The following is a 27,104-nucleotide window of genomic DNA, read 5'->3' as shown; positions in this document are numbered from 1 at the left end:
TTCAACATACAATGGCTAAGAAACTCATCCGCAGACAATCGATTTTCTCCAAGATCAAGTCGTATCCCTTCGACTTCTATCTCTATATCAACGAGGTTGCCCTTTCCATAGAATGGGATGAATACATCTGGACGATAGCCATGCCCTTGGGGGTCTTGCTAACGATGACTTCCTTTGTGATACAGGCAGTATTAAACTACTACAATTCCATCAACTCTAAGTCCAATAATGCCTTGTTCAGCTCTGACTACTATAAATATGAACGTTTGAAGAGTTCAATGCTTTCAGGAAATAGACGTAGTCTTATTGCGTCTGAGGAAAAACACATCACCACCTCATTTGTATGGTTCTTGAACACTGTTTCCACAGCCATAATAGTCATTTCCCTTGTAAACACTTTCCAGATCTTCTCAGCAAGAAGATCATACGGATTGTTGTATTGTAAAAGGAAGCCGGCTTCCTCATCTGTCCTCAAGTCTTCACTACAATCAATATCTGTCTTGATGAAAGTGCTAGAATACATATCTGAGCACTTTTTTCAAGTATCAGAGGACACTACTCATATTGAAGAAGAGGATGATGACGAAGAAAACATAAACGAAGATGAGATCTGGCAGTTGAATGTTTGGGATCCATCAAAGTTCTCCTTGTATGTATTTATGACATTAAACCCCGTGAACTTGCTTCTTATCCACAACTTGACTTCGATTGCTTCCACGTCTTCGATGCTTTTTGGCATTGGATCGATAGCATCAATCTCGGCTACATTTTATTTCGTAATTTCCAGATTCCTAGATTTAATCAACGATAAACAGATCCTCTACCAGGAGATGTTTCAGGAGTACAACAACAAGTTTGTGAAGCCGAAGACCAACATCTTGAAGAAGGATCTCATGATAGATGCCACACAGGGCCCATACGAGTCTGAGGTGCTAGTAGATATAAACCCGTACCTATTCAATAAGCTGCGCTTATTTGTTACTCATGACGTGAAGGGTAGACAAATAAATGAATATGTGCAACCAGACGAAGACGAAGCAAGAGACAACTCCATTCGCGAACAGATTCAGAACTCCGTGTTGCTTAAAGATTCAACAGAAATACTTGCACGTCTCCGTCATGATAATGAAAACTTGATGGCTCGCAACAACCAGTTTAACAGAAGATTATCCGCAATGGGTGAAGATCAACATTATTCATTTGTCAGGCTGCACGACAATGATGTTGGTGAAGATGAACACGATCGTGATTGGTATACATCTTCTACTCCCTTTACATCTAGACATCATAATGTAGAAAGTAGTAGATTCAGTATCCCAAAGCTAGAGAGAAACTCTTCCATATCGTATACACCCAGGTTGCAGTCACCATCGTTTTTCAACAGGTCTCCAAGTCCCATCAGATCTGGAGGACATACTCCTTCACTCCAGAGATCACCCAGTCCCGTGAGATCACCAAGCTTGAATAGACGACCAAGCATAAATAACAGGTCACCTAGTAGACCTTCTCCTGCGAAACAGTTCCTAGGATTTGAACCATTGCCTTTCAACAAAAGCATCAATAATAACAATCTTAACAAGTCTCCGTTCAGATCTCCGTCGCCTACTAGACAAGGATTTACTGACCAATATCAACCTTTCCGGTCGCCGTCTCCCAAAAGGCATCCACCCTCCGAGTCACCCAAGCCTAAATGGAAATAAATCTTTAAGTAGTATCGAACTTTTGTTTATTATGAATCTAAATAAAACTTCTATAGTACAATGCAATTAATTTTACAATTCACAACGAACAACAAATGATAGTTCACAAGATAATTGATATTATCAAGTTATTGATATGTAGTAAGGCAATTGGAAGTGGCTAACAAATAAATACTAATCAGCACCTCTCATAAAAAGCGAAGTCACAATTCATGGAATCCAAAGATATACCTGGTGACACTACCCAAGAGCCCCAACTTTTCGTCTTTGGCCTTGTTGTTGTTATTGTTTTTAAGTTGGTCACCGTCCGCCTTCAAAAAGAACTGCGAGCCATCCTTAACGTCTAATCTAGTAGTATAGGTAGTAGGGTTTGCTTGAGCATTAGGTGCAGCAGTATTAGACTTCTTGGTGTCGTCTTTCTCTTCGTTCAAGTTGACATTTAGAGTAGACAAGTCAATGTTACCTCCTCCAATATCTTCGCTATCAGTTAATTTACGTTTTTGGAGCTTTTCAATTGCGTTTTTGCTATAAGGAATGACACCCAAAAGAACTCCATTGAACACTACTCCATTTTCTTGTAAGGCATCAACGGCAGAAGCAGGGTTGTCAAACGTGATCTTTACCCAGTTATTGCCACTGAATATGGGCACAATCTTGCCCTTGACTTGGCTACTGTTGTTAAGTAAGGAATTGACTTTCTGATTGACTTCGAACTTTTCCAAGATATCACCAAACTCCTTGAAATGCTGAATTACTTGGTTAGACAACGACTCAGGGTAGCCAAAAACCAAGATAGCTGACTCACTATGGACCATAGGGTTGATGGAAGCTCGTCTTTCTTCGACTGAAACTTTTCTGATGGCACCGTCAGCTATATCTTCATTGGTAGCGCCATCACGATTGAAGACATTGTTGAAATTTTTAGGGTCTTTATTGATGAACGAGTCAATTTGTTGAACTGGTTTATTCAATGATATCAAGATTTCATTGTTCAAGTCGTGGATGGATCTTGTAGGAGGCATATCTTCGCCATAGCTAAGACTGGTATTGTATAGATCATCAACTACAGTTTCGTTAAAGGTTTCATCATAACGAGTGAGTTCATTGGCCGTAGTGTCGAAGAGAGTACCCACGCTACTTCTTCTATCGACGATACCATTGGCCAGAGATACGGTACCAGACTTCCTCAGTTGGCTGCCGAAAGAAAGTATATTGAACTGGTCGTTAGATGACGAGAAAAGGGCCGAAGAAGATGATCCAGACGATGATGATTTTCCCAGTTCTGAATCCTTTTTACTTTTCGAAGTCGCCGAAGCTGCAATTTGGAACCCAGGCTTCTTTTTAGGAACCAAATGGTTGGGAATGACTCGTTTCTTGTGGTTCTGGAACCAGGTGGGCTGTGGGGTAGCAACTGTCCCATTGGCGTTAGTCTGGGAGAAAAGTGATGACATTTATGGAGCTATATGAATTTGAATATTGAGGTGTTTGCAAGATCGGTTTGTGTTGATTTGTGACTTGATTGCCGATAATGAGAATGTTCCAGTTATGATTGTCAAGAGAAAACCGAGCTCTCAGTGTTTGTGAACTTCTATGGATGCTGTGGAAGTGGATATGAAAGAGATGATGATGTTGATAATTAAATGTTTTTCTTTGGGGTCCGGCATAAAAATTCAGTGAAACTAAGTATGGGAGAGTAAAGTGTGGATGCGAAAAGAAGAGGTTGGGGTAGAGAAATGAGCTCAATTAACTTACCAATAGCATAGTATCAGCCGTTATCAACGTGTTAGTAACCTTTCTCATTTCAGCCTAAAGTTTATCTATTGCTGTATTCCTACTCACTTTGAATAGTACCGTTTCTTAAGTCTTCTCTTACTAAGTCCTCTTAAGTATTCGCACTAATTCTCAGCTATTTACCCTAGGAGTGCGAAGATGAGAAGAGCTGAAAAATCGAGACCCATCTCGATTCCTCTACGGTCACTGAATATTCTCACATTAATTCCCTTTTTGGACTCAGATAACACAGAAATACGCAGAAATGATCCTCTCACCTGCTGAGAGATCATATCTCTACGACTCGTTGGCCCAGTCGCCCCCAATCAGGCCAGACTCGCGTTCAGACCATCAGTTCAGACCTCTAGAAGCTAAAACAGCTTTTCTTCCAGGCTCCAATGGATCAGCAAGAATACGGTTGATGGACGGAAGCGAGTGTATCATCAGTGTGAAGGCCAAAGTCGTATTGGCGAGCCAGGAATCATCACTTATCGAATGTGACATCGATATTGCTGGCTTCAGAGACGATTCCAACTTTGTTCTGAACTTGAAGTTCTATCTAACCAACTTATTGCTACACAATTTTCCTGTTAGGTACCTCAAATTGACATCTCGTTATGCATTCAAGCTCTTTTTGGATTGTATAGTTGTCAGCCACTCGTCATATCCCTTGAGTTTGATCTCGTTGACATCGTACTTGGCTTTGAAAACTACCAGATTACCATTATTGGTTAGTGATGTAAACGACGAGGAAATAGCTGAACAACCAACTTTCTCAGACGACTGGGATAACGCAAAATACATAGACGACTACTTAAAAGAAGGGGAAACCTTTGAACCTCCAATTTTTATCACTCTTGGTGTCATCGGGCCCAACTTAATTATAGACCCTTCCACAGAAGAAGAACAAGTGTTGGAAAATGGATTGATAATCAGTTTCTACAATAATAACGTAATAACACCAATCTCGAACATCAATCTCGCCACAAACTCCAACAACTCGAACTTCAAGGGCTTGAATAGGACATTGATAACCAAAGGTATCGCTTTGGGCAACAAGTACTGTCCTGCCATAATATCGGCCTTGAACACATTGATAGAACAAGACGATGAAGAGGGGACCATCTTCTAGATTCTCTAAGTGACATCCTAGGATGATTTGACTAGTATAGTTACAAAATGGAGTTGCATTACTATGTATATTTATACGTATATTGTACATTAGACCCTATAAATAAAGTCATATTGAAATTATTGTTGCCACCTCAACAATGTTGTGTAGAGTAGGCGTGGACAATGATGGCAGTCGCAGTTTGAATGTTCATCGATCTGATCACACCAACCTGTTTGATCTCCACACAGAAGTCAAGCTCTGCCAACAAATCACCAGGAACACCCTCCTTTTCTCTACCCAAAAGAATCAACGACTTCTTAGGGAACTGCAACTCGTTGTTCAACTCAACAGACTTGTCGGTTTGTTCTAGACCAATCAAAGTGTAGCCCTCCCTCTTCTTTTCTCTAAGATACATTTTGATGTCTTCAGGCTTCACCTCAATCATAGGCATCCAATAGTCTGCCGTGACGGCAACGTTTTTGAACTGTGGGTGGCTCTTGACCTTGATATCGTTCAACGTCAATAACCCAGCACCCAAAACATCACACAATCTGCAGATACCACCCAAGTTGGGAGGTTTATCAACCAAAGAAGAAACGACAATTAAGTCACTTCTCACAACCTCCTTACCTCTGGTAGTTTCATCCACATCCATGACAGTGTTCCAGGCACCACTCTTGGTTTGAAGAGGTGACTGTGAAGTGGTACCAGTCTTGGCTACTGACCTCTTTTGAATAAGCTTATCTCTAATCCACAAATCCTTGTGCTCGAGGCCAATAGCATGGTTCAAAAACTGGCTCTGTTGAGGTGTCAAGTATTTCAAGTATGATTGTCTGGAGATATAGTCGAAAATATCTCTGTCAGAAACTCTCATTAATACACCCCCAGATATGCTCACCAAAGACAAATCTTGTTTAATATCCCACAAGAGAGCATCCCCACTTCTGAATTGGCCATATGATTCAGAACTAGAAGCACTCTTGTACATGTTAAAAACTATCTCCTTCAAATGAGAATCAATTTTCAACTTCTTGCTTTCAATTTCTTCGTAGATAGAAACTACCAAAGACAACGAGAAATGTCTTGTGACAGCCTTATTTGATGTAGCTCCAGGGATGATAACGGCCAAAAAGTTTTGCAATACTTGTACCTCCTGTTCTGGACTCAACTGCAGTATCATAAGGAAAATGATTCTTTCATAGGAAGTAATAACAGTAGGCTTGAGATTGGCATTTTCGTTCAGCAAGTCTTCAAGAATCTGCTGAACATATTTCTTGCTCTTCAATAAGTTAAATGAAAGGATCCATTCAATGAAAACTCTTACCAAAGGACTTGGATCAGTGCCCACAAGTTCCATTAAAGTATCCAATTTATCTTCGAAACCAGCAATATCAAGAACAGAGACAATGATTGTAAATAATTGAATTCTTCTCCATTCTTCAAACCCGTCGGTAGACTTATTTACTTGCAAGAAATAGAATTCTCTTTCATTTTCGAAAATGAAGTTCACTATTTGGTTAGCAAATGTGGATGTCTTTACAGAGTTGAAGATGGCCATTAAATATATTTTTGCACTCACTTCTTCAGGTCCATAAACTGATGAGTAAAGATCACAGCCACTTGTCAAAGAGATCCTTCTGTCGTAAATGTCACCAATGATGTTCTCTAACTTAAAAACATTATTCCTTATTTGATACACAATGAATGCTCGTACCAAAATTTCAACTACCCATGGTAGAGCTTCAAATTTCTCATGTTGTTCGACTTGGTAAGTAGAAAGATTCTTAGCTAACGCTGGAAGTAAACTTCTTCTACCTTGAGCATTTTCAAGAACAGAAATGGCAAATTCAAACAAATTTTGTGAAGTTTCATCATCATCTACTGAAAGAGATAGCAACGAAGGGTGCAAGATAGTATCGATCATCAAAACATGCAAGTCCTTTTGATTTAATTGTAATCGAGAGGAATCTAAAGACTTCCACAAGTCCGTAAGGAATTTAACAACTTTTTTTAATGAAGCAATCTGAGTATCATTGTTAGTAGAGAGGAAGTTGTTTAAAAGTTGAACCATGGAAAAATTGGCTCTATGATTAGAAGAATCGGAATTCAACACTTTCAATATGTCTTCAATCGAATAACCCTTGCTCTTGGTACTAGTGATTTCGAGGGTCTTATAATATTCACCATATATTTCCTCCTTCAACTTGTAAAATTCTTTAACGGACTTAACAAGTTTTGATGATTTAGAAAGAATCTTGGTTTCTAACTCAACCAAACCGACGAAATCCATAACAACTGAAGTAGAATGCGCATAGATATTATTGAAGAACTTATGCTTTTGTAACATCAACTCTAAGACAGGTAATTCGTCTGATTGACTTTCTGAAATAATCGACTTCCAGAGGTCAGAAATGTAAGATTTTGAAGGGATAAGAGCTTGAAGATTTTCAAAATCAACAGTTGCCAATGAAGAATAAATAACAGAAGATGGTTTCTGGGTTATGATTTTGTTGAATAATTCAACCAACTGTGGACTAGACAAAATGGAGAGTTCAGAAGAAGATTGAATCACTTGGGCAATCGTTTCTCCTGAACAGTTGCTCAAATAACATAAAAGCTGGTCTTGACTGCTGTTTAGAACCTTTATAATCAAAGCCTTAAGATCACCAGTGACATTTTCATCTTTAAGGAGGCTGAACAATGACTGACTATCAATTTCATTTGTCTGGAGGTATTCCTGAATCAAGGTAAAATTCTCATTGACAATTTGGTTACCATTGAATCTGATGAACAAGTTTAATAATTCAAAGAATGATAATAATGTATTTTGTGTAATCTTAAAGTGCAATAAGATTCTGAAGTTGATGGTCTGAATAACCTTTTCGAATAAGTCACCTTCAGCATTTACTTCAAAGATCTTGAGCAAGACGCTCCTATGAATATCGAATCGCAAAACCATCTTATTAGACAAACCCAAGAGTAATCCATGAGCAATGTAGATTCTCGAAGGATCGAAAGTTTCCTTGAGGTTTTCTAATACGTTCAAAATCGACAATGCTACATCTTGATACTCCTTTTCGGACGTGAGGTTAACTAGTAAGTTGGCAATAAATTTGGTCATGATTTCTCCGAAGATACACTTGTTGACACCATCTTCAGGTCTTACAGCATAATGAGGAGCTAACATGGCATAGGGCAAGTAGACTTCTTCTAAGAACTTCAAACCATACTTGATAAGATGAAGATGCTCATCTGGAATCGACAACAAAAGATCAAGAGAAAACTTTCGAACTGAGTCCATGCTAGCCTTGAATCCAGTAGAAAGTAAACAGAAACCCCACGAGGGGTGAATAAATGATTGAGGAGAGATTAGCCCTGTAATATCTCTGCGACCGGCTTCTGCCTGGTGCAAGGATGTATCAATAGCCATTATTTCAAACAAGGTACAATACCTGGCCCATTCGCTTAAATACAATGAACTTTTGGTGGAATCCCAGGACATTATACTATTCTCAAACGAGCAATTGATCAGCTTGACAGAAAGCTGGAGGATAGACAAACAGAATTTTCTAAATTCATGAGAGTCGCTGATTAATCCACTTTGCAAGACTTTCCAGTATCGTTCCGTTTTCACGATGTTTTGGTAGACTTCATAATGGGCAAGGCCGCTATCAAGATACCGCAACCACAAGATGAAAGCGTGGCTCTTGTGGTACTTCTTTCCAGAGCTTTCCAAAGCAAAAATGATCTTCCAGAGCATATCCGAGTTGTCAATTTTTTCAGCGATGTATGAGATTCTCCATCGTAACAACTTCGAGATTATAGACGAGATTTTCTCATCATTGATACTCAAAAGCTTGAGGAGAACTGAGTCTATGCTTTGGTCTAGGTCTCCTATATCAGGAATTGCGACGAAGAAAGAATGCAAGAAACTGAAAAGAGACAAAACTAAATCATTAGAAATTTCGATTGGTTCGGTATAATCAGAAGCCAGACTATTTTGGACTTCTACAATCAGGTCGAATTCGGGAATAAAGTTATGGTTCTCATGGATGTATGTCTTCAAGCTGGATAGGATCTTGGAGAGCAACTGCTGGCGCAATTTGGGTAATTTTGCAGCAAACTTCAAAACATTAGCATAGTCAACAGATTCTTCGTCTTCTTCTTCTGAAGTTGCTGAATATATAATCTTTGTGGAGTAGTCAAGAATATTGGCAAATACTGTCAGACTCTCCTCCAAGTCTAGAACATCTAGGATTTGGCAGAGGGCATCGATGGCTTCGGGGTTGCTAGAAATGTCTGCTGACAATTTTTCAGCAATCTCCACTCTCTTTTCAGTAGCCAAGTACTGTGCTATTAGGGAGAGAGAGGAAGACATAATTGACGAATCCTCAAGGTGAAAACTATGGAAGTCACTTCCTATTAAAGTTGAAAATCTACAAATTTTTTGCATCTCTTCCCAGATCACATGACTACAAAAAAATAGGTATAGGTAGTGAGACTACTAGATATGAATATCTCTATAAGCCAATTCAAGATATTTTACTCAATGGATAAAGCATGCCACTGGGGCTAAGTGTTTCTGAGCATATATATAAGTGGAAGTAGAGAGAGTGAAATAGATAGCTTTTTAGGATAGCTCTTCAAATTGTGTTCTTCGTAGCTTATGTTCAAGTCTGAATGCAAAAAACACTGGATATGTAAAGATTGTGCCTCAATACAAAAACACAATAACTAGCACTTGCACAAGATGTCTCTCTAGGTGGAAATCTTATACACTGTAGTTGTTTTATATCCAAACAGAAGAGTAAATACCGCCGTCGACAACCCATTTAATTGCAACCACTAAAATTATACTCTCGTGATAAAGTTTTTCGCAGCCAAATGCGCCTATATGAACTACATAATTTTCTGAGTTGTTCTATTATTAAATAGCTAAGGACAAGTAGAATATATCGAAGTAAAAGAATAGCGAGACGATGGAACGATATGCTAGCAAATATATAGTACAAGATTTAACAGATGCCATGATGAGTACTATGAAACGGTTCAGAAGATCTAGTTCTTAACATCGTAACTTCTTCTGAACTTGTCGTCAACTTCAACCAAGTAGTAGGTACCCTTGGCCAAGTTGTCGATGGAACCAGTAGGTTTGAAGGACTTTTGCAAGTGAGCCTTTTCTCTCAAGGCAATGGCAGCGATGTACTGTTCTGGGGATTCAATCTTTCTTCCTTCGCCCAACTTGTAGTCAAAGTTCAAGTTAGTAGTGATGGCAGAGATATCTCCCTTGACCACAACAGACAACAACGAAGAGGCCAAACCGGAACCGTAGGAGAAGATTCCGACTCTCTTGCCCTGCAATTTCTCAGAGCCAACGAAGTAAAGCAACGAGGACAACGAGGCCCAGGCAGAGGCCGTGTACATGTTACCGGTGTTGGTAGGTACCGTGAGAGCAGGTTCCAATCTGGATTTAGCTTCTTGCTTAGTCAAGCCTACAAATACCTTTTCCAAGTTCTTGTCGACCAATGACTGCTCGTAGGTCAAACTGTCGAGAGCAGTTCTGGTAGCTTCATCGATAGTCTCAGCAAATTTGGTTGGGTCTGCTATGTAGTCGTTGTACAACAATCTGGCGTACGACTTGGACACCAACTTGCAGGTAGGAACGTGGAAAGCATTGTAATCGAAGTGGTTGTAGAGTCCAACGGTCTTGGTGGCATCCTTGGTGACCTTCTTGGAGTAGGCACGATAACATTGGTCAAGAGCCTTGACATAACAAGCCAAAGAGAAGTGGCCATCAACAACGGGATATTCAGAAGTGAAGTCAGGCTTATAGAAGTCGTAGGCGTGTTCCATGTATGAACCACGAGTAGATTCAAACACAATTGGAGCATCTGGACCAATCAAAAGAGCCACGGAACCAACACCACCAGTGGGTCTGGCAGCACCCTTATCGTAGATAGCAATGTCACCAGCGACGACGATAGCGTCTCTACCATCCCACGAGGATGATTCGATCCAGTTGAGGGCATTGATCACAGCAGCGGTACCACCATAACATGCATTAACAGTGTCGATACCTTCGATGTCGTTGTTGCCTGGAAATAATTGCATCAACACAGACTTGACAGACTTGGACTTGTCCAAAAGTGTCTCAGTGCCTACTTCCAAACGACCGATGTTGTTGGTGTCGATCTTATAGTTAGAAATCAACTTGGACAAGACTGTAAGTGAGAGCGAATAGATGTCTTCTCTGTCGTTGACGAAGGCCATGTTGGTCTGGCCCAAGCCAATGGTGTATTTGCCAGCAGGAATGCCGTCGAACTTCTCCAACTCAGACTGGCTGACAGCCTGGGTTGGAATGTAGACCTCAATGGCCTTAATACCGATATTCTGTGGAGACATGTGAATTGTTAAAGAAAGTGAAGCAAAAGAAGCAAAAAGACAACCAAAATCGCCACTGAAGAAAAGAGTGTAGAATTTGAAATCCGATGTGTCTTATACGACTGTACTTGATAAGTGAAAATCTGAAAAATTTTTAAACGAGCCCATACGGCTAAACGACGAATACTTTGCTCGGTGCGAGAGATCGCGTCAGTCACGTGAATTTCTTGAATTGCCGGGCTTGTAAGAATGGCTGTGGGTCGAAGGATGATGAAGACAGATATGAATGTGTAGTCACAAGTGATATATGGTATATATGAAATATGGTATAGATGGCTTACGTTCAGCGAGAGATTGTTGTGATTCTACCCTGTTTCAAAGTGCATGCAAATTAAAGTAAGTGTATACTTCACAACTCATTTTCGGGCTGGCTTTGGGCTATAATATGCTACTTTTATTGCAGATAATATGAACCTGCTTAATCATATGTAACCTTCTGGTCTTAAGCAAAGTCAGCTCATAGCCTTCATATATTTTCATATTCAATTGTAGATTCCATTGTTCTAAAATTCTTAGGTGCAGAGAAATTACTCTCCACAGGCTACATTCTCCAGTAATCTTACGATCAACTCTATCTCGCTTATGATAATCTATCCAACCAGAAAGTTCATAATTGCTGTGCCAAGTTAGAAGACCCACTCCATTTGACAGCTTGCAACGAAAATTTTCTAGCAACATGAGGGTACCTGTATTGTCGCTACAAGTTACCATTATTGAAGATTGTACTGCCTTCTAGAAATACTCCACTTTGCTTTTTCTTCATATCTAACACCTCCTAAGAATTTAAAAATCATCCCGGAATTTAGATCAAATTTAATTTGGTAGCACTTGCATTTTTAAACCCAAATATTCGGATTTTGCCAGGATTTTGTTCAGCAATAGCGTAAAAATGTCATTTTCGAATCCCGATAGTTTATCCGTCTGCTACATAAATGCCGATGCAATATTCATGTCACATTAAGAAACAAATTATCACAAAACGACAACTCCGACTATATACCTCTCAGATATATCCCACCAGCTTATTAGTTAAGCTTAGAAAACTCCACTAAGAATGCCATCCTGAAATGCAGAAACTGTGATTGTATTGACAAATTTGTGTCCTTGGATTTCGCAAAACCCGTATATTGATACAAGCACTATTTACTTGGTTCGACAGTGGTAGCTGGTTCCGATCCTGCGATTGCAGCAGCATATATCAGCAGAAATTTCTTATTCACTAAAAGAGCAAAACAATTCTGTTTAATATTATTAACCAAGTTTTAATAATTGTCACAATTGGTCAACTTTAGGGGGTCGAGCTTCGATGGGGTCATAGTTTTTGAAATTCATCCTGAATCTCTCTAAAAGGAAAAATTGATATCACTTCCATTCTTCCGACAATTAATTACCTGCAATGGATCCACAGCATCACTTTTCAATTGAGAAGACCTTGAAAGGATTCATGCTCACTCATCAATGTCTATGGTTATTTACGAGGATGAAAAGCCAGAGCCTTTTCAATCTTCCTTAACAAGAGATAAGGATCTCAATAACACAAGAGAGTACTCTCCGTTCCTGGTTCGGCTAAGGTTTAAGGATAATGTCATAACCAGACGGATATCCTGTTTGTACGGGTCTTTGGGGGGACTTTCGGAACATCTAGGAGTTTCAAAGTCAACCGTCAGGATCCACTACCTATTTGGGAAATACCCCCAAAATACATTGAGGAGCTGCAAAAACCAGGAGCATGACAGAATAACAATATATCAATACAATATAATGAAGTAAAATTGACCAATATTGTGATACATTTTTTTTGGAACTCAATTTCTTTAAAATGAAAACCTCGACTGATAAAGAAAAGGACGTTGAACTCTACGATTTTATTACCATTCTTAAGAAACTGAAACCCATAGATTATGCATGCTACAAATACACACACGACCTAGAAACTATTCCATCCATCTGTAATGAAAATGAGACGGACGCTAACTGCCCCGATCATATTCCCACTCTACCAGACACAATTGCTCATTTAAAATTACTCAAAGCATTAGGCAAATTGAAAAGACAAGTTATGGAGGAAAATCCAGATTCTGATCATATTAAAATTTGGAAAGTTTATGTTACAAACGCAGTAAGGAGATTTATAATTTTTATCTCATCTTTAAAAAAGTATCTTAATTCTGATGTCAACAACCATGTTGATGAGAATACAATTTTCTATACCTCTGGGAATTCACAGACAACTACATTATTGGATCAATTATTGCCACCATTAGATGTGATTATGGTTTGGCATTCATTCTTATTAAGTCCAAGAAGCTTCTACGATAACTGCGTCAGAAATGATATATTGTCCTTTGGGATGTTCCCTTTACCATTAAAGAAAATAAGTGAATCCATTGAAAATGCAACCTTTGAGTATTGTCCAAGCAAAAATCTCAAAGACAGATATTTAGAAATTATTCGTAGTTTCACATCTGATTCTGAGGATTTGGCATACGATAACGACAATATCTCTATGTTTGAACAGTCATTGTCTATTACATGTCCTTGCTGTGAGGAAACAATTTTAACAGATGTCCCTTACACCAATGAAGCTTCAACTGGATTTTCTGATAAGAAATTTAGTCAGAAGATAAACTATACGAAATGCAAATGCAAATTCAATGAATTAATTTCTCATGAAGAATTAAGGAAACGACAATTATATTCTGACATGACCAATAATAAACCACTTCCTGGGTTGTTTAAATTTTTCTCAACTGTTATCTCAGACAAGTACCTCAGACAAGGAGATACAAGCAAACTAAAAGAATATATAAATTCAGAATTTAGAGAATTGGGATTAGAAGGTGTTCGCTCGCGTTCCCTCGAAGATATTATCGACTATACTTCAAAAAATATCAGTTATGGAGATAGAATGAGGACTTTACTTGAACTTTATCAGAATATGAATTTGATTGATTTATCAGTCCATGGCCGATTGTCCATTTGGGAAGATCTAGTTGACCGCGTTGAAAGACAATACAAATTTACTTCAAAAATGAACGAAATCAATTGGCTCCATTCACCTCATATTGAAATAGGTTTAACAGAGTCGACAGTCCGCTACTGTAGATTTTTCGAATTACTATCAAAATACGGAGACCAGTTTCAGCTAATACCTACATTGGATATTGATCTTATTTGGCATACACATCAACTTTCAATGCATTATTATTTCAGTGATTGCCTCAATTGTGAAAAAGGATGCGTAATTGACCATGATGAAAAGATAGAACTAACAAAACTTGATGAATATTTTGATCGAACTGACAGCTTATATAAGGAGAGATACGGCGAGGAGTATTCAATCTGTCACTGTTGGAACCATTTACGTGATACAGCTTACTCACCGACAAAAAAATCAAAGGGAAACAAGAAATTTAGAATAGAAAAGAGGAGACCGAAGCAATCTTATTCTAGCTTGGGAATTACAAATATCAGTATCCATGATACTGGTTGTATCCCGAGCACCTAACCAGTAATTGTAAAAAAGAGGCAAATATGGTAAGAATGAACTCTACCGTTGATTCTTTAGTTTTTATTTAGTTTAAAGTATTTGTCCATATTTTTTTGTGTATTCGTAGATTTTTTATGCGTTTGACAGATTTCAATACTAGGATTTTTAACTATGGATGGAAATTGCTGCGAAAGTAGGACAACGTTAGAGACAGAATCACATGACCCATACCCTTCCTTCCGAAGACGTAGCCCATTTTGGAGGTTTGCAACAGTTCTATGTCAACTTGCACTTTAGATTTATTCGTGGTTGGCTGCGAAATCAACCAATAGCATCTTGAAGCTTTCATTTTTTTCCGTCCTGTCATTATAAGATTCTCTGTTGCAAATCCAACCGCCACAGTATCACCATTCCTGCGTAGCTCCTAATCGTGCTATCACTTGTAGTCAGCTAACTTGATGAGTTTGGAGAATCACAGCTGAACAGCCGGACTTCGTAGACTCGAAGTATATAAAGTAATCCGTAAATTATAACTTGCGAGAAGCGTTAGAATCACCATTGTAGTTTCTTCTACTAGCACAGTTTGAAAAATACCACCAATTCCGTCGGCCTATCGTTTCCGGTCAGAATTTACATCAGCTCTCGCTTCGCAAAAAAAGCCGAGTATTACAAATTTGGACTTAATTTTAAGTAGAAGCTTGTTGCATTTGTCGAGTTCTTCTTTCTGATTTTTTCTTTTTCTCTGAAGTCTACATTTATAAGAATGTCTATTCCAGAGTCACTTCAGCCGTTTGTCACCAACAAACTCGTCCACAAAACGTGGGCCGGTACTTTCTTCTGCAAACCTCAGGCTATTTTCCAGCCTAGAAACTTGGATGAAATCAAGGAATTGATCAACCAGGCTCGTCAGAATGGCAAAACGATTATGACAGTTGGGTCGGGCCATTCGCCCAGTGACTTGACCATGACTACCGAGTGGTTATGTAACTTGGATAAGTTCAACTCTGTTATTAAGCAGGAAGAATTCTATGGCCAGTCTACTTCCAACCCTGCCGAGAAGGAAGTCAAGTTTGTCGACTTGACAGTAGAGGCTGGATGTAGAATTTTCGAGTTGAATGACTACCTCAAGAAGCACAAGTTGGCTATTCAGAACTTGGGTTCCATATCAGATCAATCCATTGCTGGGTTGATTTCTACCGGAACTCATGGCTCTACGCAATACCACGGTTTGGTTTCTCAACAGGTTGTCTCGATCTCGTTCTTGAACGCAGAAGCCAATTTGATCACTTGTAACTCGGTGGAAAACCCAGACTACTTCCGTGCTGCACTCTTGTCATTAGGTAAGATTGGCATTATCACTCATGTGACTTTGAGAACTTGTCCTTCTTACACCATCAAGTCCAAACAGGAAATCATCCGTTTTGACACGCTTTTGAGCAACTGGGAGAATATTTGGCTCGATTCAGAGTTTATACGTATCTGGTGGTTCCCTTATTCGGGCAACTGTGTCTGCTGGAGAGCTTCCAAGTCAGATGATCCTCTTTCGGATCCAAGGCCCTCATGGTACGGAACGAGATTTGGCCGATTCTTCTACGAGTCATTGCTCTGGGTATCAGTTCATATCTTGCCACGTTTGACACCATTCGTAGAGAAATTTGTCTTTGAGCAGCAGTACGGTAAAGTGGAAACTTTGGGTAAAGGTGATATTGCTGTCCAACACTCTGTAGATGGTTTGAACATGGATTGCTTGTTCAGTCAATTCGTCAACGAATGGTCTGCACCACTTGTTAAGGGCCAGGATGTTCTTCTCAAATTAAGAAAGGAAATCTTGGAAGCCGCTGAAAAAGGCGATTTCTTTGTTCATGCTCCTATTGAAGTTAGATGCTCCAACGTGACCAACTCAAACTCTCCGTTCATTGATGAAGAAACTTTCGAGCCGTCTTTGTATCCTCCAAAGTCTTGGTTGGCCAAGAGAGACAGGTTGAGTGCGGGCCCAATTCCTGGTAACAACTTTCGTCCATTCCTCGACAACTCTCCATATATTCCTTTTGCTGGCGAAGGAGCCACTGTGACAAACGACCAGTTGACCATGTTCGTCAACGCTACCATGTACAGACCCTTCGGTACCAATGTCGAAACTCACCAATGGTTCCAAATCTTTGAAAACATCATGGGAGATGCAGGCGGAAAGCCTCATTGGGCTAAGAACTTCATTGGTATCGATGGCGACCAAAAGACCGAACAAGACTTGAAGACACAGCTAGACTTTGGTGGAAAGCCATTCTACACGATGATTGGTTTCAACCCTGTGATGAAGGACTGGTTCGGGGAAAACTTGGTAAAGTACAACCAAGTCAGAAGGGAGACCGACCCTAGCGGTGTATTCCTCAGTGGCAAGAGCTGGGCCATTAGAAATGGTATACTTTTAGACTAAAATAGATTTTACTGGTATAGAAAACAAGGAATAGATATCAATATACGTTAATTTACGATAATATACCATGCTAATTATTATCGGAATGCTACCGGAATGCTATTAATACAAAATGCTACTTAAATGGGGCTTTCAATGGATCGATAACTGTACCTTGCTTGGTGATAATTCTAGGCATCGTCATTCTTTGATGGGTTTCTCTGGAAGTCCATTCTTGTCCAAGTGGCATTCTCAACGATCTTTCGTATTGTTCTCTGGACTCAAATGGGAATGGGACAGCAGACGACTGGTACTTCAAGTTCTTCTTGTTGACCTTTTCGTTGATGATCACGTTTTTCAAATTCTTATCCTTTCTCTTGTCCTTTTGAACAACACCGTCAACCTTACGAACAACTTTTCTCTTCTTGGACTTTTTGTTACCTCCAGCCCAGTCACCCCAACCGGGTAAGGTCATATCTTCTTCCTTATCATCTTCTTCTCTGACGACTCTTTTCTTTTCTATTTCAAATTCTTGAACCACGTCATCACCAGCAAAGGCCTGTTTGATCAAATCCTTTTGTTTGAACATTCTAACCTCGTTAACGTCTTCATCTTCAGACTCACTGCCTGGATGATGATCCACAATCTTCATCGATTCGCCCATATCAATCACATCCTCGTCTTCATAATTTTTGCCTTGCTTTCTCTTTTTGGATTTGGCAATCTTAGCAGCAGCCTTAGCCAACTTCGAAGACGATTTGTCTACAACAGTAATTTTCTGTGACTTCTGAGAAGTTTCATTTGCCGAAGTAACCAACCAAGGATTTAATTCTTCTTCTTCATTTTCGTTTACATCTTGTTCTTTGATTTCTTTAGACTTTTGCTTTTGCTTAGTCGAATCCACGACATCGAACTTCTTGCTGAGTTTATTCGTCAAATTGCCAGATTCTTCTTCAGTAATTTCAGCAATGGTAATCTGGTTTACAGTGTTTAGCTCGGCATTGGCACTTGCAGCCGATGGAGCATAGACTCTTCTTCCTTGGTTCTTGCTAGAGCTTAGAGCACTGTTCGAATCTTCGAATGAATCTAAATCCTTTTCATTTTCCAATCTTCTTAATTCTTCCAACTCCTTTAAGTTGGACTGCCTACTTCTTTCTTCGGCATTTCTCATGAAGTCCATTCCCAAAACACCCTTTCCGAGCTTCTTGATACTTTCGTCAGCATTCTCGTCGTCGTTGGAATAATCCCTTTCGATATCTGAGACTCCTTCGTCACTCTGATCTCCATCTTCATAGCCCAATTGTTTGGCCCGTAACTTTTCGCCCTGTCTCAACATTTCTTCCAACTCAGCTCTGTTATTAGAATCTTTGGATAATCCAGATTTGATCATTGACTTGGCCCAACTTGACTGTGTTTTGTGTTTTAAAGTCATTCTCTCTCTTGCTCTCTTCAAGTCGTGGTCCTCACCATCGCTCTCAGCATCAGAACCTTCCACTAATTCCTGATTTCTCAATCTTTCCTTCTTCTGGATCTTGTGGTACTGCTTGGATTTGATCTTCTTTATTCTTTTAGCTCTCTTTTCATCTCTGAACATCAATTCTCTCATCAAACGTAACTCATTGGTTCTTTTTTTCATCTCTTCAGCAGACATTTTGGCAACAGCTATCTCTTCGAAAGTGGCTTCCTTCTTGTCGTCCAACAATGATGATTCTGTCAAAACATCATGAATACGCTTTTCCAACTCAGTAGTGGGCTCAGTGGATGTTTTGAATGTACTTGCAGTATCGTTATGTGTAACAGTGGCATTCAAGGGGAATTTCAACACTTCTGCTTGCCTGTTAGACTGCACCGCATCCTCCCATTTACTAACCTCTTCTTTTGTGATTTCGTAAGCAGCTTTCCTCTCGTGTCTCTCCTGTATTCTCTTGGGCAATGGAGTGGCCAAAGCTTTGGATTTTTCAGCATCCTTGTCAATTAAAAATGCTTCATTGGAAACACTGGAATCTACAGCTGCCATCATCTCACTCAAAGATAACTTGTTACCCCCTGTAGGCAAAACAAATTCGTTCTCTTCTCTGGTTTCAGTCAATAATCGTTTTTTTTGTATTTCTGGCTTCTTCATCTGAGATTTTAAGTGTGAAACAGTGTGTGATAAATCAAGTTCGTCGTCTTCTTCTTCTCCAGACTCATTTCTGAAGATATCCTCTTCAGATTCCACTTCTAAATCTTCACCTTCATCTTCCTCGTCTTCTTCATCAGAATCAGACTCTTGTGATGATTCAGTCTCCCAGGCATCTTCATCAAAAACCAATTCATTCTTATTGGAATCAGACTTTGACTTAGACTTAGACTTACTATGTTTTTCCAAATCAGCATCGTCCATATCCCAAGCTTCGGACAACGAAACCAACTGTGATTCGTCAATACTGGCATACCCAGCTTCATCTTCATCTTCTTCTTCCTCACTTTCATCACTGCTAACTTGTTCTCCTCTTCTTCTCTTCTTCTCCTTCGTCTTTCTCTTTTTTGCTTTGTCTCTTATAGTCTGCGAAAACTTCGAGTTCAAAATGTCGTAGTCATCGTCCGAGCCCAAAGCTTCATCAGAGTCAATTTCTTCATCGTCGAACTTGCCGTCGGGTCTTCTCAGCTCCTTGAAGAATTTCGAAGCATCTAGAACTCCGTCTTGTACTGTGAGATCATCGTCGCTTCCAGAGTTGTAGTTGTCGCTGTCGGAGCCATTTTCAGCTCGTTCTGCTATCTGGAAAGCGTCCAAGATTTTCTTGGAACTACGCTTTTTGGTCGACTTCTTTTTGACGGCCATCTTTTGCTGTGTTCTCTAATGATGTTTCTATTGGTTTAATAAGTGGAAATAGGTGCAAATTAGAGATGCCTTCTGAAAAAAAAACTGTACGCAAAAAATAATTTTGAGATACTGAGAACGTGATGCAGCACGTGACAATATAGGTAGTATAAACTCGAGAGACCTAGTTTAGCACCCTACTCCCCCTCCATCTACACTATTTTCTATTCTTTTCTACTATTTTTTTATTCTTTACATTACTAATTTTACTCTACAATGCTTCTAATCTGTCATTGATCTCTTCAGCAGTAAGCTTCTTGTACCGTGGTCCCTCTAAACTTGTACCTTTGAATCCCAACAAGTGTTCCTGAGCATCACTGATAATGGCGATGTCCAAGTTCTCACCTGTCAACTCACCATCTACAGACTCTTTTAATGCGAGCAATGCCACGTGAATGGCATCTTCCAACTCCAAGTCTTCGTTCCATCTCTTTTCCAAGAATGTTTTCGCAGAGTTGGAAGTCTTACCAATGGCAGTAGCCTTCCAGGGGAAATAAGAACCTGAGGGATCAACCTGGTACAACTGGAACTGTTCAGAGTGTTGGTCATAGCCTCCAACAAGAAGCGATACACCAAATGGTCTTATACCTCCAGACTGAGTGGATTCTTGCATAACTTTGGCGATCTCCTGAACCAATATTCTTACAGGAGGATATTCGTTGTAAATCCGCTTGTAATTAGTGTGTGCCAACTTCCGTGCTCTATCTACAAGTACTCGGAAGTCAGGTCCCATTCCGGAGTATGTCATGCCGATGTCTGGGGTGATCAATTCGACTTTGACGTTGGTATCGCTCTTTATGAGTGGAGAATTAGCCTTTCTCTCTGTGGCAAGAACAACACCGTTGGCGGACTTGATCCCGATGGTGGTCACACCCTGTTTGACTGCGTTAAGAGCATACTCGATCTGGACCAACTTCCCGCTAGGCGAAAACGTCGTCAACGAAAACGAGTATCTGTCAGCCATTATGTGATATGAAGTATTTAGTGAAAAATGAAAAACAAATGTGAGTTTGAGAAAGCAAAAGTGAAATGTTTAGAAATTTAGCTGAATTAACTTGGGGTTAAAATACCGTTTTTCGTGCCAATTTCTCGCAATATAGTTTGCTTATATCGATAGACCGCACTGTTATACTTGGAACTGCAAGATCCCAATGCTATTCGGTTAATTGTATGTTGCCTCTGGAATAAACGACTTACCTATAATTCTCAATCTCGTTTTTTTGCCTTCGACACTGGAGAAAGAATGTCGCGTGTCGTGGGAGAGTATAAGTCACTGAGGCAGCGACATTTTTGCAATCATCTTAGTTGATTATTCATTTGAATTCGGACAAAATTGCACTCTAGTATAGCCAATTTCTATATCGAAATATTTTGTTTGTTCATTGCTTAATTCTATATAGTTGATTATTTTATTTTGCAGTCATCACTCAATAATCATTCTATATTCGCCATCGTCAAATATTGCCTTCTCTTTTCACTACACTCTCTGAACATTAATAATCTATTATCCGACTTTGTCAAATTAAATAAGGAATAAATTCTGCTATGCTATTCTATCATAGTAAACAAACTGTCTACTCATCTTCGTCATCAGTATCAATAGGCTTTGGAGTACCCTTTGGAGACGACAACCATTCAATGTATCTCAATCTTCTTCTTTCAGCCTGCAACTTCTTTTCGTTTCTTGTCATCTTCTTCTTTCTCTGCCTAACCTTGATGTTGGCAGGAGAATCATCATCATCTGGTCTAGGAGTTGACGATCTAGAGATGGCAGGAGAAGTACCAGTAGAGTCTCCTCCCTGATCTTCGAAACGAGCATTGTCTACAGCTACAGTGCCCTTCTGGATAAACTCACCGTTTGCTACGTGCCACTGTTCAGGACACAAGGCTCCGACGAATTCATTGTTGTGTGAAATCATCACCACACCTCCAGCCCATTCTCTGATAGCCATGGCCAAACCTCCCAAGGAGTCTCTGTCCAAATAATTGGTAGGTTCATCCAAGACTAACAAGTGGGGGTTATTCCACATGGCCCCAGCAATGACAACCTTCACCAATTGACCTCCAGACAATGAGCCCATAGGAGTGTGGTCAGCAATGTCACCATCCAAACCGACGTCTTCGAAATGCTTTCTAATCACAGATGGTGTGAGCTCTCTGTAACCCAAACCTTCCCTAGAAGCTTCGTGATCGTCAAAGTTCTGGATCAACTTGTCGAATCCGTGTTCCAACAAAACTTCTCTGGGTACCCACGAGTTGTATTTGGGCAACCAGAACTTCCACTTGACTTCGTACTGGAACGACTTCTTCAACTTCTGTCTACCTACAATAGCTTCGATGGCTCTTGGTCCCCTTCCGTCATCGACATCTATTTCCTTAGCCATCTGCTCCTTTTCCTCTTCAGAAATCTTACGCGAGTCCTTCAACAAGACTTCACGATCGTCCCCGAAACGGTAACGCCATTGCAAGTACTGATTGGCAGTCTTTTCCTTGTGCTGTTCTACGTGTTGCAAAGCGTGCTGGGCAATATATCCGATTCTCAAGTTAGGATGCTTCTCAACCTTACCTTCGTTAGGAACCAACTCCCCAGTCAATAACTTGATCAAAGTGGACTTACCAGCACCATTAGGACCAATGATACCAACTCTAGACGACAACGACAACGAACAGGAAACGTTCTTCATCTGAGGCTTAGCAGCACCAGGATAGCAGAAAGTAACGTTAGACATACGGGCCACAGAACGAGTGTTGGACTTAACCCCGGTTAAAATACCAGGTGGTGGGAAGTGCATCTGGACTACAGAGTCAGATAAAGTGTAATAAGACTTTCCTTCTGGCTTGACCTTGACGAACTCAGACAAGTTACCCTTGTAGTAAGCCAATTTCTTGTTTTCGTAGTGGATAATGTCAGTACAAACAGCATCCAAGAAACCGGAGTCATGCGAAACAATTAAGGACGTAATCTCAGTGTGTTCCACCAAGTAATCTTCCAACCATTTGACATTAGCAACATCCAAGTGATTGGTTGGTTCATCCAATAAGAGCACATCTGCCTTCATCAACATTGCCCTGGCCAACTCCAACTTCATCTTCCAACCACCAGAAAGAGAACCGACTTGTTGCTCCAATCTTTCTTGAGTGAAACCAACATTGATCAAAGCTTCTGAGATTTGGCTTCTTTCAATACCAGCTAACTCAGGATCCGAAGCAATGAAGCTCACTAAGTCCATATCGGCTTCGGAGCCCTGTAATTTGTGTTCAACAAAACAAGTTCGCAACTCGTCAGCTGATGGGAATCCTTCTAATTGTCCCTTGGAAATAGCTCTCATCAAAGTTGACTTACCAGCACCGTTTCTTCCACATAAACCATAACGGTGACCCTTCAAAAGACGCAAAGTTGTCTTGTTCAACAACATACGAGACCCATATGCCAACGAGAAGTCGGCGTTGACGATCTCTATGGCACCATCGTCGTCTTCGTTGGACTTGCCAGTGTCGGCGTCGTACAAGTTTCTCAAGTTTTCAATAACCTTGTCGACATATTGATTCTTTTGCTCTTCAGAAATGGATTCAGAAGTGTTTACAAGTAACTCTAAGTATTCCTTCAAACGCTTCCAATCATTGACATGAGCATCGGCTTGCAAGACCTTGCTCAAGTATTGAGCTATGATGTCGTCAGAAAAGTCCAAAGTATGTACAATGGCTGCAGACTCAGAGTCGAGGTTTTCAATATAGAATTTTTGGGCTTGTTCCAAAGTGATTCTGCCATGGAACTTTCCGTCTGTCTGCTCACTTTCAGCATCCTTCAACACCTTCAAGGCTTTGGCACCCAAGTCTCTCACTTCAGGCAAAGATGCATTGTTGACGACTTTTTCTACACCAGGCAACAAGATGGGGATGAACGTTTCGATTTCTCTCTTGTTGTTAACCAATCTGGTCAAGTTCTCTGTAACAGTAACAGTTTGCCTCAACTGATCGTTGGAAGAGGATGACATCTTCAAAGACTTGTCCAAAATCGGAACCAACAATGACAAAGCAGGTTCTGTCACTTCAGCTACAAACGTGACAGAAGACAAGTTCTTGATACACTCGGTGACCTTAGAGGGATCAGCCAAGGTCTCTACAATCAAATCGTACTTGTTCTGCAAATCTAAGTTGTCTAATACTTTGACAAATTTCTTCAAAGAGGACAAACCGTGCTTGGCTAATTCAGGTTTGAAATCCGTAGCCAAGTCTGTTAAGACAGGAACGGCTCTAACAAATGTCAATTCCAATAAATCAGCAGGAACTTCCTCTACCAATCTATCAAAAGTGGCCAAAGCGGCGACCTTCGAATTCCACTTAGCCGACGACGACAAGTATTTTAAAAATTCGTCAAGCACAATTGTACCAAGAGCTTCTACGGGAAAGATCCCGTATAAAGTGTCGGTGGCAGACTTTGCAGCTTTGACAACATTTTTGTCTTTATCAGCAAATAAGTCGTATGCGGTCAGGAAAAACTGGACCAAGTACGACTCCTTAGGAGTTTGACCCCCAAGCTTCACAGCCAATTGCTGGATAATCAAAAGCGAAGCTTCTCTGACAAAAGCTGAGTTCTTGGGCTTGGCCAAAGACTTGACAATATTGTTGAGCTTGTACTCATTGACGGAGGATATAGATTCGACAACAAATGTCTCAGTGATAGCATCCACTTCTGGTCTGACGTCGGCAATCTTTGCTGCCTTGTCAAGATTGGCCAAGTTTTCCTGGAAGGGAACGTCTCCTACATTGAGCTTACTTAAGGCAGACGAAAGAGAATTCAACGAAGTACTTGAAGCGTTTGCATTAGGAGTCTTAGGGGTGGCAGTTCCAGAATTGGGCAAAGACTCGTTGGGGGTCTGTGGAAAAGATCCACCGGCCTGGTAGTTGCCTCTGAAACCTCCACGGTTGTACTGATTGTTGCCAAAACCTTGGTTCAATTGGTTGTAGTTAGAAGCATAACCCTGATTTCCAGCATTGTACTGGTTATTGTATTGATTATTATACTGGTTATTCTGGTACTGATTATTTGGGTACTGGTTATTTTGGTGCTGGCTATTATACTGGTTATTGGTGAATCTAGAATTACCACGGCCAGCAGAGCCTTTTTGGCCCTGCTGCTGTTTCAAGAAGTCATCAAACGATTGCGACATCCTGACCACTTAATCTCTGCGAGTTTCACCTGGTTTTGATGGAAATTCGTGGATTTTTACACAAGAAGATCTTCCTACAAAATTCTGAAAATTTTATTTCGGTACTCTGCTTGATTTATTCATTATTCAGGCGGCATTACGTAAGCGTTAACGTAAGCGATGCGAAGAGATGATAAGATAGAGAATTTGCTTTGTTAGTCCTAGATTCTCAGAAAACATAATTAACTAACTAGTTTGATAAAGTGTTAAGGTAAATAACTTCCCAATTCTCCTTTGAACCAATCAAACTACTCCTTTCTTCTCATCTCTGCCTTTTTTTCTATTTTGCTGTCTTTACAAGTCGATTGGAGAGATTCACGTGATTTAATTTGCTTTTTTGCCCACACGTTTTGCCGACAAGAGTGTGCGACATCCAGATAAGAAGGGCCAGAGTACGCGTTTTCTGGTATCTGCGCAAGAGTTGCGAAAGCAAATTCTTCCAGAAAATGGAAGTCCGAGATACTAGTACATCTTCGAAGTTCTTTCACTATGGCACGCGAAAGATGTTTATGTGATAATTGTTTTCAATCGTAATTTATGTCATTTTCCTATTTTTGCGTATGGTTATGAATTGAAAAACTGTTAGTTCATTAATGGACATGGCCATACCCAAGAACTACGACCTAGAGCAAGCACAACCAACATATATTATTATTGCCATTCACTCCTTGCCACTTCTTTATTCGCAAATGATTTAAGGCTTTCTTGAGGAATTGAACTTTTTGGTTTGCTACAGATTCTATCTGTTGGAAATCTCCGGTTGCTATAATTGCTAGGTGAAGGTGGTAGATACCTCTTTTATCAACAGGTTGCTGAATTTGATAAGAAAACAATTAATAGCAATTAGTCTATGTATGAAACTTCAATTTCTAGATGGGGCAAGATCTCTGTTATTGGAAAATTTGGTTAAAAATTTGTTAGAAAGCCACACGTTTCAGGTTATAGTCTTTGTGTAGTATAACATAAGGATAAAACGGTCTGCTAAATCTAAATCTATTTTATCAAAATTATAAATTGCTCGTTCGCATCTACATTGCAGCAACTTAGTGCATTGTTCAAAGTCTATTTCATCCATGGGGAAAATTACCTTCAAAGCCCCATTTTGTATTATATGACGGAGTCACCGTTCATTTTCGGTTGAGTTTTCGTCCCTTCGCTTCCAATAAAAATTTGATTGTTCGGTTTTGTCCTCTTTCCCCTATGTTTTTTTATCTTTTATTTTTTATTTTACCTTTCAGCAATTTGATTGGTCAAAAAGAGATCTAATTTAGTTGAGTACTTCTTCGTATCAGTAACAATTTATGAATATTACTTTAATATTTTGAGTTTCTTCATAAAGAATTATCTAATGGTTCCGCTCCGAGAATCATTCTAGGCAGAATATTTTCCAAGACTTCAAAAACATTCTTTTTAGTCTATTTAGTACGAGATCGTTTTTTAGTTGTTGCTTCTTTAGTTGTGTCAACCATAGACTGCAGAAAGGATATTGAAGCTTTTATGAACAGCCTTGAACACACAATTCCGCGGGTATACATAACAAAATTCAAACTTGCACTACAGAATACAAAGTACCTGAAACAGACTTTCATACGATCAATTTGTTGAGTGAAATTTATTAGAAGCTGTCAACTTGAAGTGAATTCTTTAATTTTTGTTCTGTTTGTCTCTCATTATCTTCTTGATTTTCATCCTCAAGTCAATATCATATACTTACAAGTCAGACTCTACCTATAACAAATCGTAAACTAAATACAGCACATTACAGTGACCAACAAATTGTGAAATGCCTTAGTGTTGTATTCCAATATGGAAAATTCCTAACTACAGAGATCAAGCTTTCATATACTTGTTTATATTAAATAAAAATGTTAAAGCATGATCTTAAGAAGTAGTATAATAACATGGAATTGGCGATGCAATGTTATAGCTTAGATTACATATGCCTAAAATTCACAAAACTTATGACTAAGTCTCACTGACTACCTCAATTAACATGAAACACACCTCAATACGCAGAGAATGGACTAGTGTACAATCATTGTTCAATGCCATACAGCTTATTTCAACAGTTTGTCCATAGTTAAACTATGAAGTCTCTTTTCAATA

General features: G+C 39.7%; 10 protein-coding genes across 10 annotated transcripts; 4 read left to right on the top strand and 6 right to left on the bottom strand. All coding sequences in view use genetic code 12, as the record gives it.

The window, feature by feature from the left end:
* Nucleotides 1-11: 11 nt before the first annotated feature.
* Nucleotides 12-1,700, top strand: PICST_30925 (predicted protein; the record flags this gene model as incomplete). Its single annotated transcript, XM_001383838.1, has 1 exon — nt 12-1,700. One exon carries the CDS (start codon nt 12-14, stop codon nt 1,698-1,700), a length of 1,689 nt encoding a protein of 562 aa, XP_001383875.2.
* A 203-nt stretch (nt 1,701-1,903) lies between these two features.
* On the bottom strand, nt 1,904-3,151 carry PICST_56883 (predicted protein; the record flags this gene model as incomplete). Its single annotated transcript, XM_001383495.1, has 2 exons — nt 1,904-2,544; nt 2,566-3,151. The coding sequence occupies 2 exons, from the start codon at nt 3,149-3,151 to the stop codon at nt 1,904-1,906; spliced, it is 1,227 nt and encodes a 408-aa protein (XP_001383532.2).
* A 584-nt stretch (nt 3,152-3,735) lies between these two features.
* On the top strand, nt 3,736-4,602 carry PICST_43184 (predicted protein; the record flags this gene model as incomplete). Its single annotated transcript, XM_001383837.1, has 1 exon — nt 3,736-4,602. One exon carries the CDS (start codon nt 3,736-3,738, stop codon nt 4,600-4,602), a length of 867 nt encoding a protein of 288 aa, XP_001383874.2.
* Nucleotides 4,603-4,735: 133 nt separating this feature from the next.
* PICST_82718 (predicted protein) lies at nt 4,736-8,962 on the bottom strand (the record flags this gene model as incomplete). Its single annotated transcript, XM_001383494.1, has 1 exon — nt 4,736-8,962. The coding sequence occupies one exon, from the start codon at nt 8,960-8,962 to the stop codon at nt 4,736-4,738; it is 4,227 nt and encodes a 1,408-aa protein (XP_001383531.2).
* Nucleotides 8,963-9,495: 533 nt separating this feature from the next.
* On the bottom strand, nt 9,496-11,077 carry PICST_83020 (predicted protein). The gene has a single exon (XM_001383493.1). The coding sequence runs from the start codon at nt 10,984-10,986 to the stop codon at nt 9,643-9,645; it is 1,344 nt and encodes a 447-aa protein (XP_001383530.1). The 5' UTR covers nt 10,987-11,077; the 3' UTR covers nt 9,496-9,642.
* Nucleotides 11,078-12,844: 1,767 nt separating this feature from the next.
* PICST_30920 (predicted protein) lies at nt 12,845-14,533 on the top strand (the record flags this gene model as incomplete). Its single annotated transcript, XM_001383836.1, has 1 exon — nt 12,845-14,533. One exon carries the CDS (start codon nt 12,845-12,847, stop codon nt 14,531-14,533), a length of 1,689 nt encoding a protein of 562 aa, XP_001383873.2.
* Nucleotides 14,534-15,272: 739 nt separating this feature from the next.
* ALO1 (D-arabinono-1,4-lactone oxidase (ALO) (L-galactono-gamma-lactone oxidase)) lies at nt 15,273-17,006 on the top strand. The gene has a single exon (XM_001383835.1). The coding sequence runs from the start codon at nt 15,279-15,281 to the stop codon at nt 16,947-16,949; it is 1,671 nt and encodes a 556-aa protein (XP_001383872.1). The 5' UTR covers nt 15,273-15,278; the 3' UTR covers nt 16,950-17,006.
* A 58-nt stretch (nt 17,007-17,064) lies between these two features.
* Nucleotides 17,065-19,728, bottom strand: PICST_1171 (predicted protein; the record flags this gene model as incomplete). The annotated part of the gene is made up of 1 exon (XM_001383492.2): nt 17,065-19,728. A coding segment is annotated over one exon (2,664 nt), but the record flags the coding sequence as incomplete, so codon positions are not given.
* A 234-nt stretch (nt 19,729-19,962) lies between these two features.
* PICST_82713 (predicted protein) lies at nt 19,963-20,898 on the bottom strand. The gene has a single exon (XM_001383491.1). The coding sequence runs from the start codon at nt 20,750-20,752 to the stop codon at nt 20,000-20,002; it is 753 nt and encodes a 250-aa protein (XP_001383528.1). The 5' UTR covers nt 20,753-20,898; the 3' UTR covers nt 19,963-19,999.
* Nucleotides 20,899-21,275: 377 nt separating this feature from the next.
* PICST_88728 (predicted protein) lies at nt 21,276-24,959 on the bottom strand (the record flags this gene model as incomplete). The annotated part of the gene is made up of 2 exons (XM_001383490.1): nt 21,276-24,699; nt 24,871-24,959. 2 exons carry the CDS (start codon nt 24,957-24,959, stop codon nt 21,363-21,365), a joined length of 3,426 nt encoding a protein of 1,141 aa, XP_001383527.2. The 3' UTR covers nt 21,276-21,362.
* Nucleotides 24,960-27,104: the final 2,145 nt, after the last annotated feature.

Source organism: Scheffersomyces stipitis, chromosome 3 (assembly GCF_000209165.1).
Source record: "Scheffersomyces stipitis CBS 6054 chromosome 3, complete sequence".
Classification (NCBI taxonomy): Eukaryota; Fungi; Ascomycota; class Pichiomycetes; order Serinales; family Debaryomycetaceae; genus Scheffersomyces; species Scheffersomyces stipitis.
This window is presented reverse-complemented; position numbering and strand designations above follow the sequence as displayed.